At 42.5% G+C, this 18,157-nt stretch overlaps 1 protein-coding gene across 1 annotated transcript in view; it reads right to left on the bottom strand.

Moving 5' to 3' along the window:
- The window catches only part of GRID2IP (Grid2 interacting protein), a 134,338-nt gene that overhangs the window by 34,936 nt on the left and 81,245 nt on the right, over positions 1-18,157 (bottom strand). Inside the window, exons 9-14 of the mRNA XM_027859739.1 lie at positions 17,478-17,632; positions 8,001-8,108; positions 6,220-6,317; positions 5,620-5,737; positions 3,979-4,313; positions 1,196-1,609 (exon numbers count right to left, since the gene is read on the bottom strand). Coding sequence (XP_027715540.1) covers positions 1,196-1,609; positions 3,979-4,313; positions 5,620-5,737; positions 6,220-6,317; positions 8,001-8,108; positions 17,478-17,632 — 1,228 coding nt within the window. The remainder of the gene's footprint in view (positions 1-1,195; positions 1,610-3,978; positions 4,314-5,619; positions 5,738-6,219; positions 6,318-8,000; positions 8,109-17,477; positions 17,633-18,157) is intronic.

Genomic DNA, 18,157 nt, shown 5'->3' with positions numbered 1-18,157 from the left:
TGAAAGTTCTTAATTAACAAGACCCCTCCCCCCAATACCCTATCTATATCTTGTTTGTCCATAGCTATTTACATGTTGTCTAATCCATTAGATTATGGACTCCTTGAGGTCAGGGGCTGTCTTCCCTTTTTTTGTGTTCCTAATGCTTAAGAAATAATGACAAATTTATTAATTTAATAAATTTTTGGTGCCTGACTTGCTTCTTCATGATTTTTTTTCAAACCTGGTAAATGTGAAATAATCCTATGTTTTTGAACCCTTCCTTTTGTCCGTGTATAAAAAAACATACAGACAAAATAAATTTTTTGAAAGATTTTGGCTTCAAGATATATATGTATATATGTATGTATATGTAGTATGTATATGCTACCCTGGGCCAGGAACATAGGACTGGGAGTCAAGAGATATAGGATGGAGCCCCAGTTCTACTACTAATTTACTTTGAGAAAGTTACTCCATCCTCAGGGGCATCCATTTTCGAATCTGTAACGTGAAGGATCTGGAGTAGGTAATCACTAGGGTGCCTTCTAGCTCTGACATTCTATGAGTATAATTTCCATTGTCTATTATAGTCTGCAGATTAATGAGGACTTCTTAGAGTGAATTTTGGCCTTTTAGTGAAAAAAAATCCCTACCTTTAGCTTAGTCTTTAAGAACCCGTGAGGGTTGCCTATGACACTAATGCTCTGATTACAGCCATTGGCTCCAACCGAGGTGAAGCAGTTCATTGAAAGAAATACTGTTTTGTCTTGCAGATGCCATGTAATTATGGGAATTCCTTGTCTATACCTGAAGGATTCTAAGGTCAGGATGTGAGCTGGGGACTCTTCTTCAGAACCTGCAAATCAGCCTCAAGCCAGGAAGATATCTAGTCTATAGGTTCCTGAGATATTGAGGATACTTAGGGAGGGACCTAACAGACTCATATTAGATAATTAACCTAAGCAGCTCAGAATCCTAAGGCTAGCCACCTTCAGTGAGAACCTACTCCAGGTGAAGTTCTGGAGGTACTTAACAGTGTGACTTCTGGGGTGTCCTCTACCTTTTTTAACTTCCCAAACTGGGGATAAAGCCAGTCCCCTCATAAACAAAATAGGAGACTAGCCAACTTACATCCACTTCAATACCCACCTGTTACCTGCAAAAGACAGTTCCTAGTGCCCCAGTTTTCCAAGACCTGGGTCTGCCCACTTACCTGGCCCCATATAGTGCCTTCTGAGTTCTCCACCTGCTCCCACCGAAGGCGTTTGACACTCATGTGGTTCGATTCGCTGCGGCGATGTCCGAGGCCTCGGTGGAGCAGCGGAGGAGCACAAGGGACTGGTGGGGGAAGAGGCGGTGGAGGAGGGGGAGGGACTTGGTGGGAGTGGGCCCCAAGTGGCTTGGCCAGTGTGGTGGTGTTAAGAGGTCCATCGAGGTTCCGAGGACCTGGTTTGGGGTCATGGAATTGGAGTGGGGGTGGAGGAGGTGGGCTGAGAGGCGGTGGGGGGATGTGGTCAGAGATGGAAGAATAGGTCAGTGAGCTGCCCTCCTCACTGCTACTGACATACTCGCTGACACTACTCAGGTCATTGGTCACATAGCTGCCCTGGTCGTCAAGGAAACTCATCTGTTTATGATAAAGGAAGAAAAAGAAAGGCTGAGGTTGGAGTACATTAGGAGCACTGAAATAACAAGCACAGCAAAGAAACAAAGGTGCCACATTAGAGAAATAGAGCTAGCCTACCTCATAGTTTCAGAGAAATAACAACAATTACCACTACTACTAACATTTCTATAGCGCTTACTGCATACTGGGCACTGTGCTAAATGCGTAAAATTACCATCTCATTTGATCTTCAAAATATCTCTGGGAGTAGGTGCTATTATTATCTCCATTTTACAGGTGAGGAAACTGAGGCAAACTGAAGTTAAGTGACTTGCCCAGGGCCATACAGGTAATGTCTGAGGTCAGATATGAACTTGGGTCTTCCTGACTTTGGACTCAGTGTTCACGGAGGCCATCTAGTCCAACCTCCTCATTTTCTAGATGAAGAACTTTGGCCCGAAGAGATTAAGTGATTTGTTCAAGATCACAAAGATAGTAAGCTTCAGAGGTGGAATCTGAATTTAGGTCTTCTGACTCCAGAGGAAGTGTTCTTAGATCTCAGGTCCTCCTGGAATGCAGTATATTGGCTTCCATTCTCAGAGAAATTGCCTTTTAGTTCAGTTTACCTCTGTCTCTTGGGCCCAGAACTCCCACCCTCCTCCTTCCTTCCTTCCTTCCTTCCTTCCTTCCTGCTTTCCCTTCTTTCCTCTGAACACTTTCAATAGGTTTCACTGGACATTGGCTGTGGGTTGCCCACTTCCCAGGAGTGTAGAGATGCAGGTGTCACAAGGCCATGGTTTGGATCTATTCTGTTCCTGCTCCTATCTCAGCTAGGCCCTGGACCACATTCTCTATCCCCTGCCTGGCAGGCCACTGCTACATCAGGAACTGCTCTATCCTGCCCCTTCCTTTTCCTTCCCACTGTGCCCGCTCTGGCAATTAAGAGGCCAGGTGGATTACTCACTCTCACTACTCAGGTCATTGGCCACATTGCTTCCCTGATCAGTATGATGGCTGTAGTATCTGGATAAGATGGAAAGGGATGGGGCAAAATGGGATGAATGGAATGAGGTAAGAGTGGTAAGGAAGGAAAGATCTGAGGGTAGCATCAGGACTGAAGTGTTATGTTGGCTCACCCAACCAATCTCCATTCATGGATGTTAGTTGGATGGGACTCGGAAGTCATTTAGTGCTATCCACAACTACACAAGAATCCCTTCTATAATATTTTCCACCTCAGCTCAAAGACTGTCATCAAAGGAGAAGTCACTACTCTGGAGGAGAGAGTGATGCTGGTGACTTTGCACAGCCCTGCCTCACTTAAATCCAATTCATTTGCAAGGCATGACATCTCCTTCCTGATGCCATGGTCCTCTTCACAAACAGAACAACAAGACCTTCTAAGGCAACTCATTCCACTTTTAGTTGTCAAGAAGATTTTCCTTACATCAAGCTACAATCTGCCACTCTCCAATTTCCACCCAAAGCTCCTAGTTCTGGTTGCTGGGGCCCAGCAGAACCAATCTAAACCTTCAAATTCTTGAGGACAGTTACCATGTCCCACCAAAGACTTCTCTTCTCTAATGAAAGCTTATGGATTCTCCAGGCTACAGGCCTCCAGTACCAGATATTGATAGTACAAGCTCTGACTTGCCAGAATTTTCCCTAAAATGTGGTGCTCACACCTGGACATGGTGCCACAGATGTGGTGTGGGAAGGCCTGGGAAGAGTTAAACTATATGAACCTTCCCTCCACCCTTCCCTTACTAAGGATGCCATACTTCCTTTTCTTTGAGGCCTGAACCTGATTTCATTCATGTAGAAAACTCTACGAAGGCAGGTCAGCACTTTTTTCTGCAGCTTCTCCTCCTGAAGGGTGGTCTAGGGGCACCAAGGGGCTAGGTGGCTTGCTCAAGGTCACACAGCCAGGATGTATCAGGGGCAGGATTTCAGCCCAATCTTCCTGACTCCATGCAGCCTCTGGAATCAGGGCCCCCGGAGAGGTGCACAGCTACATTGATTCTGTCCTAGTCATGACACACAGAGTACTCTGTCTAGCTGTGGGCATCAGATTTTAGGAAGACCACTAACAAGTTGGGGTTCCTCCAGGGGAAGGTGACTGGACAAGAAGGGGACTCAAAATCTTATCACATAAGGATCCATTAAAGGAACTTGGGAAGAGAAGACTTTGAAAGGATGTGCTTACTAATTTCAAACATCTATTAATGCATCCCAATTAGCCCAATTAGACACATTCTCCTCAAACTCTAAAGTCCTTGGGAGTGCCTGCTCCAGGCTGGGCATCCGTAGGAATCTTGCCTATCATTGCCAATAGAGCCAGGAGCCGTTTCCTGCCTCCACTTCTGCAGCAGGGGCGGTTCAGTTCTCACCTCTTCATAGTCATTCTCAGGGGTGAGAAAGTCATCAACCATGGTAACCCGGGCACCCAGCTGTGCACTGAGAGCGTCCAAGAAGCGGTCTGTGTCCTGACTCCGTGGTGGTCTCGAGAAAGTGAAGAGTTTTTCCCTGCAGGTGGGGGGGCTAGGACTGCTGGCCATGGCTGTGAGCTGGGGTGAAGGAGCTGGGCTGCTGTCCAGGCTGACGTAGGGATGGGATTCTGTGCTGCTTGGGGACGGGAGGCTCCCAGGGCAGGGGTGATAATAGCAGGGCTGGGGTGGGAGAGGGTCATTCGGCCATGAAATGATTGGCCCAGGCTTCCGGGCCCCTGCAAATGAAGCAGCACAAGAGGATTTGGTCATTCACACCTTCATTAATTCATTTATGTGTCAAGAGAAAGAGGACTGGGCTTGTAGTCACTAGGCCTAGGTTTTCTCACTTATTAAATGAATGGTTATTGCATCTCTGAGTCCCAATTACCTTTATCACAAGGTTGTTATGAGGATTACATGAGAATGTATGTAAAACTTTACATGAGTAGAAGTTATTTTAATTTTTTGAACTGTGAAGTACAACATAACTGTGTATTCAAAAAAATGGTCACAAATGTTTACTGTGTTCAAGGCACTGTACTAGGCACTAAGGAGCACACAAAGGTGAGAAATAGTCTTTCCCCTCATGGAGATGATGGTTGAGAAGAAAAGACAACTATAATAATAGCTGACTTCATAGAGTGCTTCAAGGTTTTCAAAGCACTTTATGTACATCTCATTTGGATAATACGTATGTTGTCCTATCATTTCAGTCATGTTTGACTCTTTGTGACCCCATTTGGTGTTTCTTGGCAAAGATATTGGAGTGGTTTTGCCATTTCCTTATCCAGCTCATTTTATAGATGAGGAAAACTGAGGCAAACAGGGTGACATATTGATCAGAGTAGCCAAGTCTTTCCCGGTTGATCATAATCACAATATTGTTGGTACTGTATACAATGATCTCTTAGTTCTTCCCACTTTACTTCGCATCAGTTCATTTAGGTCTTCCCATGTTTTTTTCTGAAACCATCCCCCACATTGTTTCTCATTGTACAATAGTATTCCACCACAATCATATGCCACAACTTGTTCAGCCATTCCCCAATTGATGGGCATCCCCTCAATGTCCAATTCCTTGCCACTACAAAAAGAGTTGCTATCAATATTTTTGTACATATAGATTCTTTTCCTTTTTCTTTGATCTCTTTGGGGGTGGATGGTTGCTTTTTAAGGAAAGTTGTTGACGGGAATCATGTTTTGTGTAGAGATTGAAATAAACAACCTTTGGAGGTCCCTTTTATTACTGATATTCTATGATTCAAGTGTAAGTTAAAGGGACTTATAAACTACAACTTATTGTTTAAAAAAAGTCAATTGTTCTTTAATAATAAATATTTTGAATACTACTATTGCTAAATAAAAGAGAAGGTACAAGCCACATTCTGGCCTAATAGATCTGGACTGGCCATATTGCAAGAAAAATGAGGACTAGGGATAGTATTCTTCCCTCCCTGCCCCCATCCCCTCCCCCAGCCTATGCACATACACATAAAGAAAGAAGCAGGTGTGAACATGTTAGGAGGGATAGACAGAAAATACCTGGGATATTTGGTGGATCAGCCACTGGAGGGGAAGCTCTGGGTTTGGATATACTTCCCATTTTTCCTCTGAAGCTACTGCTCAACCGGGTTTCCAGCTCTGCATAAACAGCAGACATCTGCAAGGGAGAGATTGGCACCTCAAGAGCCTGGCACCACAGACTCCATTTTCATTAGCGTTCCTATTAGAGTTTACTACCCAGTTCCTTTTAGACTTGGCCTGATATTCTTGGCTGTGGGCCTTGGAGCCTGGATTTGCCTCAAGGACAGCCTGAGGACATAATTCATGCAATGCCAGGCCCTTGTGGCTGGGTGAGGTGTGTGTATGAGCTGTTTGATTAGGTGGAGCCCTTCCCTTCTGGTTCCTGGAAGAGACTCCCGATTATAATTTTCATGACCATTCTACCACCCCTTCCTGGATAATAAAGAATACTAATCCTTGTTATGCCATCCCAGCTCTCTGACATCCATGCAGGAGAAGAGAGGAGGGAAAGAAAAGGATAAAGTGGGAGTAGGATGGTGATGAAGACAGTAAAGGAAAGGAAGGAAAGAAAGAGAAGGGAATATCAAGAATGAAGATAAGAAGGCATAAAATTCAAACCATTTTAGGATTTGGGGTTTCTGGAAGGGATGTGCCATCCCCAGCCTGACGCTCTCCAGGGGTCACAGGAATAGGAATTTCCACACTTTCACTGGGACCTACTGGAAGAAATAGGAAAAAGTTAAATGTTCAACATAATATAGTAGAAAAAGTCCTGAACTTGGAGTCAGAAGACCCAGATTCTTTCATTTAGTTGCTCTGAGCTTCAGTTTCCCCTTCAGTTAAATGGAGCAATTACTCCTGGCATCATCTGGCTTACAGAGCTGCTGTGAAGAAAATGCTTTGTAAAGTGTAAAGAGCTATAGAAATGTGAAATCCTATTGAAAAGAGGCTTTGGGTATGAGACATGGCACTAGGATTTGTGGTTGTCTAAACACCCAGGCGATAGGATTAACGATCGAGTCGAAGGTAACTTGAGCAACTTTGTGGGGCTTAGACAAGGTGGAAAAAAGTAGGTGAGACAAGGAATATGGCTAATGATGACTGTAGCTACCTTAGGCTTGATTTTAAGACTGAAGGGATAGCATCCAGGAAATAATCCCATGGGATAGAGAAATTTCTGGGAAACACCCCAAATTTTCCCAGATTTTCCCTGTTTCTGCTGGTAGTCAGGAAAAAGAAATCAGAGAGAAGGTTAACACTTCTACACCATCATCCTCATCAAAATAGCTATCATTCACATAGCACTTCAAGATTTGCAAAGCGCTTTACAAATATCTCATTTGGGCCTCAAAACAACCTAGAGAGGTAGGTGCTGTTACTATCTCTATTTTACAGAGAAGGAAACAGAGGTAGAGGTTAAGTGACTTTACCAAAGTCACACAGAGGTCATGAAAAGTCAGACAGGATTTAAAGGACTCAATAACAAGAAGTTTAGATAATGATGAAAGGTTAGCCCCAGGGCTCCCTCATATAAAGTATTACATATAAAATATATACACATTAAAAGCCAGATTTTAACTCAGGTCCTTTTGACTCCACGTCGAGGGCTCTGGCCACTGCACAACCTAGCTGCCTACTTTTCTCCCCTGCAACCCCATTGCATCATGCCAACTGCCCTTCCTTCAAGACAGGAGTCACTGTTTCTTTCAGAGATCACAGAATCAGAACTTTAGAGCTAGATGAGAGATTGGAGGTCACGAAGGCCAAAACCCTCATTCTGCAGAGGACAAAACTGGAAGGGAAGTGACTTGCCCAAGGTCACACAGCAAAGTAATGGCAGAAGCAGGGCTAAAGCCCAGGCCTCCTCATAGCAGTCTAGTTTTCCTTCCATCATGCCTAACAGTCGGGTCCTTTAGAAGGAGTTGGGGGAGGGAGGAGGGGGAGGGGGACGGTTTAGACAGCCACAGATTCTGTGCCAGGTTTCCCATCATACTTCAGTGACCAAAGAACAGTGATGAATAACTTGTTTATCTGTTCCAAGCCGGCGGTCCCACAGTGCCAGGCAATGGGAGGAACAAGTGAGGGGGAAGGGCCTCTCTTCACCCACCCCCTTCCTTAAGCACTAAGATCTAATCCAGTCATGCCCCGCTCTGCTCAGATCCTTCAGGCCTGGGCTCTCTACTCTGCTGGCTGTCACGCTGTCTCTCTCCAGCCTTCGGCTTCTAGTACTTATACTACTCTCCTTAACACCTCCACTGCTGAGCTGCTCTTGGCGCTAAGATGTTATAGCAGCAGCAAGAGGGAAAAGCAAGGACGGGGAGGGACCTTCTAAAGAGTCTGGAGCCCCAAATGTCTCATTTCTCCCTTGTCCAAAAAAAAGGTCCCTTATACCTCCTTACCTCCACTGCTGGTTCCCTCTGAACCCTGATTTCTCATACTCCCCCGGCATACAGAGGCCATCCGCAGGGAACTCGGAGGTCTCTCTTCTGTCTCGCTCTCTGATGCAGCTGTAAGAAAGCTTAGAGTCATGATTGTTGTCCCTGTGCAGTGACCACCTGTCCCAGGGAGACCTTAGCTGGATGTTCCTGGGAACTTCTCAGAGTCTTCTCAATCCAGGGCATAGGTGATTTGGTCATTATGTTCCCAACTGGACCTCCCGCTTCTATACTGGGGCCATGCCGTTCTGTTGGTGAGAATACACTGAGAATCTAGGTGGCCCCAGTCACCTGGTCATCTAACTGTCATGCCTTACACACATGCTTACACACACACACACACACACACACACACACACACACACACACACACACCCCTCTCTCCACTTCCACCCCTTGCTCTGGGAATGGTAAACAAATCAAGACTGCCATTGTTTCTGAAAAGAGGGTGCCCATGATTATTACCCTGTGATTCTACTCATCAACCCTTCCTGTCCCTTCTCTTCTATGTATAAATACATATTAGTAAAATGTTATTTTGGGTGATCGATCTTTCAGGTATCATAGAATTAGAACTTCAGCACTAGATGAGACGTTGAAAGTCATATAGTCCAAACCCCTCAGTTTACAGATGAGGAAACTGAGGGAAGAGAAGGGAAGAGAGTTGCCCAAGGTCATACAGCAAATTAATGGCACACGCAGGGCTAGAACCCAGGTTTCTTGACAACTAGTCAGGTATTCTTTCCATTAGGCCATTATGTCTAATATGTTGGCTTTTCAAAGGGGGATGGTGGTGGTGGTGGGTGTTGTTGGTCACATGATTTGGATTCATTGCGATACTGATGACCAGGATAAAGGGCAGGGTTTTCCTGTGGGTGGGAGGGGATTTGTGAGTTAAGATTTTAACTGGATAAATCCACACTAATCATACACTCTCTAGAATAGCGGTTCTCAAGTTTTTTGGTCTCAGAACTCCTTTACACTCTTAAAAATTATTTAGGACTCACTCCTTCTCTCCTCCAAAGAGTTTTTGTTTATGTGAATTACACCTATCGATATTTATCATATTAGAAATTAAAACATCTTAGTATTATGAAAATAGTTTTGACCTTTTTGACCCCATGAAAGGATATTTGGCACTTCCAAGGGTCTCAGACCACACTTTCAGAACTGTAGCTCTGATAAGGTGAACAGCTAACTCTCACAAAGACATAGGGGCTAAAAGACAGAGGCAGAATTCTCTGAGAGCGAAGGAAAACTTTGCCACTACCTTGAGCACCCTCTGGTGTTGGGCGGATTACACAACTGCTAAGGTGTATGTGGGACTATGGGCAAACCATTGCTTGCTTTTTATTTTGAATGGGATCAGGTTAGTGATAACTTCCTGCTGGTTAAAAAAAATATATAAACAAACATGTATTTATGTGTGTATACATATACATAGACATAGTGACAAGAGTCAAGGAAAGAAGAGAAATGATTAGGGTTTGGGTACAAGTTTAGATAGAGCAGCTAGGTGGCACAGTGGATAGAGCACTGGGCTTGGAATCAGGATGACTCATCTTTCTGAGTTCGAATCTGGCCTCAGACACTTATTACCTATGTGACCCTGGGCAAGTCACTTAACCCTGTGTGCCTCTGTTTCCTCATCTGTAAAATGAGGTGGAGAGGGAATAGCAAACCACTCCAATGTCTTTGTCAAGAAAACCCCAAAATGAGGTCATGAAGAGTCAGACAGGACTTATGGACTCAACAACAAGTTTAGATGGTGATGACAGGTTAGTTCCATGGCTTTCTCAGCCCAATCCCAAGGATTAAGGACAAGAAGAAGAGTTGGTACCTTGGGAAACTGACATAGTTCATTAAGGCCCAAGGCCCAGGGCCATCTGGTCTTTCAGTATCTTGTTCCAGCTCCCTGCTATCCCACCCCAGTTCAAAGTATTTCCTTGGTGTTTGTGCATCCTTTTGCCCAAAGACTTTTTCAATTTAGACCTGGCACATAAATGCCTATTGACTGATTTACAGATCTTCAAGGTCTCAAAGATGCTACTAAAGGTTTTAGAATAGCTGGGTCCTGTGGTCTGTAAACCCTGATGGGCTCCTTAGATCGACAGTCCCATGCCCTATTTTTAATCCGTTTCCTTAAGTCCAAGTGGGTAACCCTGACATCAGGTGATCAAAGGTGCCTCTGAACAGAACATTCCCACTCTGATGGCCTTCTGACCTAAAGGAATGGGTGCTCAGTATTATAATGCAAGAGACATTTATTAAGCATGTGAAGAGTAATATGCTAGGTGTTGAGGTAGATAGAAAGTTTAGGTAAGAGATGGTCTCAGACTATCAAGGACCTTATGGTCTAGTAGATGGCTAAGATATCAACAGATATTGTGCAGTGTTATGCATCATGGAGTCACAGAACAGTGAGATGTAAGGTCCAAGAAGGAAACCCTTACTAACAGGGGTTAGTACCTTCTTTGATTGTCTCTAATTTATCATATATATATACATATATATACACACATATATATATATATATTGTTTGTACAGACATTTATTAAGTACTTACTATGTGCCAAGCCAAGTTGATTGCTTCCTCCAAAACACAGAAGAGATTGAGGATGGAGCAGAGGACATTTGATCAGTCATGACAGTGCATGGAAGGAGCAGGAACAGAAAGCCAGATGTGTTCTGGGAAGCAGATATCTCCTACTGACCTCAAGTGGTTTTCCTCATTTTTTCCTATGGCTTCCTTGGGTATCTGTGAGTTCCTATACTAGAGGGCCAGATGCCAATGGAAGGTTCCCTGGAGTTAGTAAAGAGGAGCACACCATGGCCTGTACCATAGGTGTGGAGCCTTAGAAGACATTTGGTTGGCTGGTGGACACTGATGGTCCCATGGTCAGGAGAACAGAGTTAGGCCTTAGAGAAGAGAAAGCTGGTTACTTCATCAGCCAGAGATCTTCATGACCTATATTTCTAGTGTAGTGACTCTGGTTATCTAGCCTGATGTGCCAGTGATACTACCTACCCCCGCCTTAATGGCAGATCTGAAAAATAGATTTTAGGACTGGAAGGGACCACCTTGAGACCATCAAATCCAACCCTCTCATTTTACAGATGAGGAAACTGAGGCTGAGAGGTTAAATGATTTACTCAGGGTCAGATAGCTAAGTAATCATCTGAAGCAGGATTTGAACTCAGGTCTTCCTAACTCTAAGACCAGTGATCTATCTACTGTGCCTATCTAGCTGCCTCGCCTTGCTTGGAGGCATAGATCTGAGAGCACCACAATAGCAGGTGTTGATTAATAATTGACTTGAAGAGAAGAGCTGCAATTTGTATGGTTGGGCTCTGAGGTAGGATGAAATAGATATTCCTACAGAAATCCTTTAACAGAAGCCTCCCCGAATGAATACACACACATTGTGGATGGGAGAGAAATTCTTGTTATCAAACAAATGGAAAAAAATTGAAGAGACAAGGTAGATGCATTTAATTTAATGCTCCATAAAAATGTTCCATAAAAACCAATATGACAAGATAATATGCAAAGCGACATCTTGGTTTTCAGGATAAAGAGAGGAAAGCTGAGTATAGTCTGATGTATATACTGTAGATTTAGGGAGAGTCAACTGCAAAGCATTCAAAAAATCTACAAGGAAAATTAGACTAAAAGTGATTGGAAGCTTTTATAGGAATGAAAGCTGAAGACATAAACTATTCCAATGAAGGGGAAAAAAGAGGAGTTGTCTAAAGAAAATTGTAAATACATTAGGAAATTAGTGATTAACTTTGATTTCATAATATGTATAAAAGATGAAAGCAAGTGCAGGGAACTAAGGATGAATACAAAATAGTGACATAGTTCTTTAAAAGCAAAGTTAGGAAGGCTAAAAGAAAACTGTTTTTAGAGAAAAATATCTCAAATAAATGAACAAATAACAAAAGAATTCTAATACAGTAAAAATATTGTAAACTGTAATGTCACATGAAAAATATATTCAAACAGCATTAAAGTAAGCACCAGAAAACAGAATTTTTAACTCAAAGTAGATAAAAAAAGAGAGAATCAAAGGAAAAATTAAATTAGCCAAAAACACACACACACAAGATGAAATAAACTGAGTGACAAATCTCAGGATAAGAGGTTAACAAAACAAACATTTAGAAATATTATTGGAAAATATAAGCTGTATTTAAAACAATCATATAAAAAATTTCCAAAAAAATATAAAAAATGAGGCACACAGTATAAGTTGACAGAATTCACACGCTACCAATAAGGATAAGTCCCGAATTCAACACACAAGGGCATATCATTGTCAAGTTTTAATACTACGAAGGCAGCTGCAAAGTTCCAGCTTTCTCTCAGGAGTCTGGACAAGTTACTTAAGCTCACTGGGTCTCAGTCTCCTCATCTTTAAAATGAAGGGGATGGATGAGATGACTTTTAAGGTAGGTGCCTTTCAGCTCTAGATGGATATTATGTCTCCCCCTTCAGAACTGCCTATTTGGGGCAGAGTCCAAGAAACTGGATCTGCTCTGTGTTCCTCCAGAGAAAGGGGACTACGCTGGTTCCTCCATCTTCCTCATTTCTTACCTTAGCAAGAAGGTCAATATTGGGAAAATCTCATCATCCTTCTAGATCCAACCTCAGTACTCTACATCAGCACCACCCTCTATCCTTCTGATTGGAGGATGGAGCCATGAACTCCCAAATCCCTGTTTGTGGAGGGAGCTCAGCTCAGAACATCTAATATTTACCTGGATTTACTACTTTGGAACTTATCTGACTTTTCCACCATGCCCTCTAATAATTGTACCTTTTCGATTCCCTGCCCCCCCAGATACACCCCAGTTTCTTTTTGTGCTGTCTTCCCTCATTTGATTCTAAGCTCCTTGAGGGCAGGTCTTTCTTTTTTTAGTATTTATATTCCCAGTGCTTAGCATAGTTTTTGGCAAATAGTAGGTGTTTAATAAATGTTTATTGACTGACTGATAGCTTTATTGTGTTCACCAATATCCAGAAACAGAGTCTGAAGGAGACAAAGTCCAACAACCTCACCTCTGAAAATATTGGCGATCTCTAGCTTTTATATACAATCACATCATAATACTGCTTCTGTCTTGTCCCCTCAATTAAAAATTCAGCTTTGGAACATTTCAAATGATTTCTGTCCTACCACCTGACCCCATATTTCCCCTCCAGAATAATTTCATCTGGCAAAAGCTGATCTTCCCAAATTAATGTTGGTTTGTCTCCAGTGTCCAAGCAACAGCCTCCCATTCACTTTTTGGGGGGGGGGAGGGGCAAGGCGATTGGGGTTAAGTGACTTGCCCAAACTCACACAGCTAGGAAGTGTTATGTGTCTGAGGTCACATTTGAACTCAGGTCCTCCTGACTCCAGGGCTGGTGCTCTTTCCACTGCGCCACCTAGCTGTGCCCCCATTCATTTTTTTAAACTAAATTTTTATTGCTTTCTTTTGTTTTTCATATTAACTACGTTTGTGCCTGTATTCCCTCCCAAGCGAGACTTATAACTAAAAAGAAAAATTTTAATAAAAGAGGAAAAGAAAAAAATTGAGTAAAGCCAATTAACACAATGAAAAAATCTGACACCTTGAGCAATGTTCCAAACCAGTGGATTTCTCATGCACATTTATAAGAATCTCTAAAAGCACTGTCAATATATAATAAACGCCTATGGTTGTTGGCCTTTTCCAGCTTTTTGTTAACTTTTATGTTTATCTGATTGCTACAAGAAATCCCCATATATGAAACATTAAAATGAACTTTGTGTAATTTGTTTTATATGGCTCTAAATTCTTAACCCTGAAGAGAGGTTGAGATTTGCATTCAGGGGCTCAAAAAACAGTTGCAGATTATCAGATATGCTCTCAAAATAATCCCTTTTACTCAAAAGTTGGAACCACCAGGTCTTTCTTAAAAGTAGCATTGAAAACTGCAGGTTGTGATTTTATTTTCTCTTCTTTCATATTAAATTTTGTTTAATAATCTTGAGGGAATAGATTTCCTTGTCTCTAAAAAAAGCAGTCAAAGAGTAATTTAATGGTCTCTCTTTCCCTTTCTAAGACAGTAACTAAGAAGAAGGGGCTGTTTTCATTTTGAAAAAGTGAGCTTCCTAGAGCTGAAAGAGACTTTAGAAGCCATCTAGGCGCAACTCTCCCATTTTATAGATGAGAGTGAGGCCCAGAGACATCATTGGACCATAGGATGACAGATTCTGGCTTGAAAAGGACCTAAGAGATCCAATTACTTCATTTTACATTTGAGGAAACTAAAGCCCAGATATGTCAAGTGATTTGCCTGGAGTCATACAGCCAGTAAGTATCAGAGGTAGAATCCAAACCCAGGTGTACCTAACTCTAAGTCAAATACTCTGTCCTAAGGGGTGTCTAATAGGTGGCAAGAATCAGATTAAACTGGGAAATATTTAACAAAATAAAATAAAAATATAATAGAACATAGATAATGTTAATATGTGGCTTTCTAAGTCAATATACTGCTGACAGGGATCCTTATTATGGTTTATATTTGCATTTGATACCACTGCACTCCACCACACCTTTCTCACACGTCAATGGTTTGTCCAAGCTTCCCAGGTATCAAGCCCTAAAGCCAAATCTGAACCCAGTTCCTCTGAATCTAAATCCATCATTTCTTCCATTGTGCCACACAGTTTTAATGAGAACACAAGAATATTTGTCCAAATACACACATGCATTATTCTAGCTTTTATCATTTGAGAATGGTGCTACACACACACACACACACACACACACATAGACATAGATAGGATATATTTAGAGATATATACATAGATATGTACATATGTAATTTCACTTTTGATTAAGAGGTGAGTTTTTCTTTTTCTCATGTTTGCTGAGCAGTAAGAATGAACCATGTCCCTAATGAGAAAAACTGAACTAAACTAAAAAGCTTTAAGCCTGGTTTGTCTTGTTAAAGAGATGTTTCTATGCTTTTTGTTAAACTAGCATAAATCCCAAGCACAAAGGAGGCAAAACAATGATTCCTCTTGCTTAGAAAAATTGTTTTATGAATGTAACCCCAGTCTGACAGTCCATTGGACGTCCAACCTGTATGAGGGAGGGGTGGAGTTGGTGATACCAACGGCCTTTGGGACTGGAATTACACTAAAAGTCAATAGTACAGAATCTAAGTATTGTCCAGATGAATTTTTTTGTTCCCTGCCCTTTTACAATACTTTGTGTTTTGTATGATTTTGGACAGAAAAACCTTGAGTTAGAAGAGAGATAATATTTAAGTCTGTATTTTGTTAAATTTTGGTTTTTATTAACAATTCCCTCATGGTTCCAACACTTTCCAACATTGACCCTGATTTCTTAAGCTTGATCTGTCTGGTCATTGCCTACCCCTCTTATGTGACAAACAATGAGATCATAGATAAATTACCCCTCTAAAAGGTTCAGCAATTAGGAAGGCTTTTTTTTTTAAACAGATCTAGACCCAAAGACAATTATGAAGTTAAATTTTAAGACTGGTTTCTGATTCCATGATCCCCATGTGCCATAGATCCCGAAAGCAGGGAAAACTAAGGGAAACTTCAAATTCCATATAATGAAGAAAGATAACTTTCTGCATGTATGGGGAAAACAACTCTTCACCTTTGGGCTGCTGTGAACTTTGCACTTACTTGGTAGGCTCAGCAGGGGGCCCAAAGCCAAAGGACCCTTGCCCCACCCCCTATAGGTCTAGAGTGACATGCCCCCTCACAGGAAGCAAGCAGGGATACCTCAGAAGCCGGGTTCCTATGTGAGACCAAAGACCAGTCAAATGTACCCCATAATTTCATTTCAATAAACTTGGCTTCAAATATACATTTTGCATGTGAGTTATCTTTAATTTTTTGGTGTGGCTGCTGACTTAGCAGCAAATGCTAGTAGCAATTCTCTCCAAATGAATGCCTTTGTGGGGTAAGGAGGCAGCTAGGTTGTTCAGTGGATAAAGCACTAGGCCTGGAATTAGGAGGACCTGAGTTTAATCCATTCTCATACACTTACTAACTGTATGACCCTGGGCAAATTAATCTGTGTTTGCCTTAATCCATTGGAGAAGGAAATGACAAACCACTCCAGTAGTCTTGCCATGAAAACCCCAATAGCATTGGTGTGCTATGGTCCATGGGGTTGTGAAGAGTTTCACGTGACTGGACAACAGTAGAAAAGACCACTAAGTCTCCGGAGTCCCAATTTATGCCTTTTCCTGTTAGAGCTCCCCCAAGAATGACCCAACCTGATGTTTGAATTTAGCATACATTATGGGATGGGACACTGCTGGTACTTCAGTGTTTTGAAGAGGGAAATTGTTTCCTGGGGCTGTGAAGGAGGGAGCTACATTACCGGTGGCTCAGGACAGCAGTACAGAGTTGACATCTCTAACTCTTGCAGTAAATGGTACCATTCAAGTGTCTCATTATTCCTTCTAGGCTACTTTGCCTTCCATGACGACAGTTAAGTATCCCCGTTCTTGGACACTTATACCTTTGGCTGCATACTCATACCTCTGGCTACCAGGTCCTGTCCCAGGGCAGGCACTCTCTCCTCCCCAGTCCTCTTTGATCAGTAGATTTTAGATGGTTTTTGTTTACTTTGGAGACAAAAGTAAAGCTACATAGAATTTAAAGTGGGCTATGAAAGGTTAATTCAAAGTTTACTGAATTAAGCAGAAGTTAGTCATACTTGCCAGGGAAAAAACCCCAGATGCATGCAGCACAACTGTTTTTCTTCAGGAACACCATGGCACATGTGCCGCTTCTGGCTTCATTCATATTTACTTTGGGGCAAGCCCTCAGAACCAACAGCTATGACTCTACCCTGCACATAATTCATTACCTCATCATTTTATCCACCAGGGAAACATATAAGATCATGACCATGTTACCTAATAAGTCTTTACTCTTGCTCCCAAAATGTGCAAGAAGGATAATTTCTCCTGGAGCTATAACAGGGTGGGGTGACTGAGGCTTTGCTCAAAGGAGTCAAATTTAGAAGGTGCTAGAAGCATTTATAGTCTTTTCACAGTATAGAAACAGTGGAGCTTAGCACATTTCCTTTCCAAATCCTGTCTACCCAGCCCCAGTTGAGATTCTCCTCAGTTCAACCCTACCTTGGTTCCATCCCGCAGACCCCCCAGACCAAAGGCTTGTGCTACCCCAGGATCTCTACTAGAGACCATGTGCCCATGTGGTATTGGCAAGCCTGTATGGAATCTTCCTTTGGAAAGTCCTTGGTGTGAGCATTTCATATTCAGAATCCTTTACACCCCAAGGGATAACCTAGCCTTCGGAGGCTCCAGTTTTCACATGTTTTTGTACAGAAATATTCCCTCCAAGTAAAAAGGATTAGAGTCAGTTATGGATTCAGGATTTTGCTGCTCACCCGTCATAGACTTGTAGCCCAGAAACCGAGCAATCTTCTGCTGGCAATGTTCCTGCTCCTCATAGGTCAGCAATTGGTAGATGAACTGCCACAGGACGTGTTTGGCTGGAGTGTCCAGCACCGGGTAGATATCCACAATGAGGGTATCGATGTTCCTGTTAGAGAGAGGCAGTCACAGTTCTGAGAATGGGACTGAAAGAGGCTTGAAAGGGAGTCCAGCTATGACCTGGGGGGTGAGAGGACAATAGAAGTTATATGTTTCCTTGTACCTGTCTAGCCGCCCCCGACCTGGAAAATACAGCCTGATGCCTTGACTTGCTCTCTGGAGAATATATTTTCAGAGAGAGGCTAGACTTGGCGCCCTCAGAGACTGGATTGGTACAAAATCCTCTTCCACAGAGGTTTTCTTACAAGTGTCCCTTCCTTACCCTAGAGACTATTCTCCAGTTATGGGGAAAGGAGGATCCTTCAAAGGTGCTCACAGGTATGCAGTAACTTCCTTATCATCATAGACAATTCCCATAAGGTTCATGTCATGTTTCCTAGCTCATTCCCATGATCTATAGACAGATAAGAACCATGGAAGCTCCCCAAGGGACAGCTATTCTTCCAGGACACAAATAGGCAAGACTAAGCAGCAGGATTCAGATCTCATAGACAGGACTCAAAAAAAGCCATGC

Source organism: Vombatus ursinus, unplaced genomic scaffold (assembly GCF_900497805.2).
Source record: "Vombatus ursinus unplaced genomic scaffold, bare-nosed wombat genome assembly UNPS02014171.1, whole genome shotgun sequence".
NCBI classification, from domain to species: domain Eukaryota; kingdom Metazoa; phylum Chordata; class Mammalia; order Diprotodontia; family Vombatidae; genus Vombatus; species Vombatus ursinus.
The sequence above is the reverse complement of the archived record's forward strand: the minus strand, read 5'-3'. Positions and strand labels throughout refer to the sequence as shown.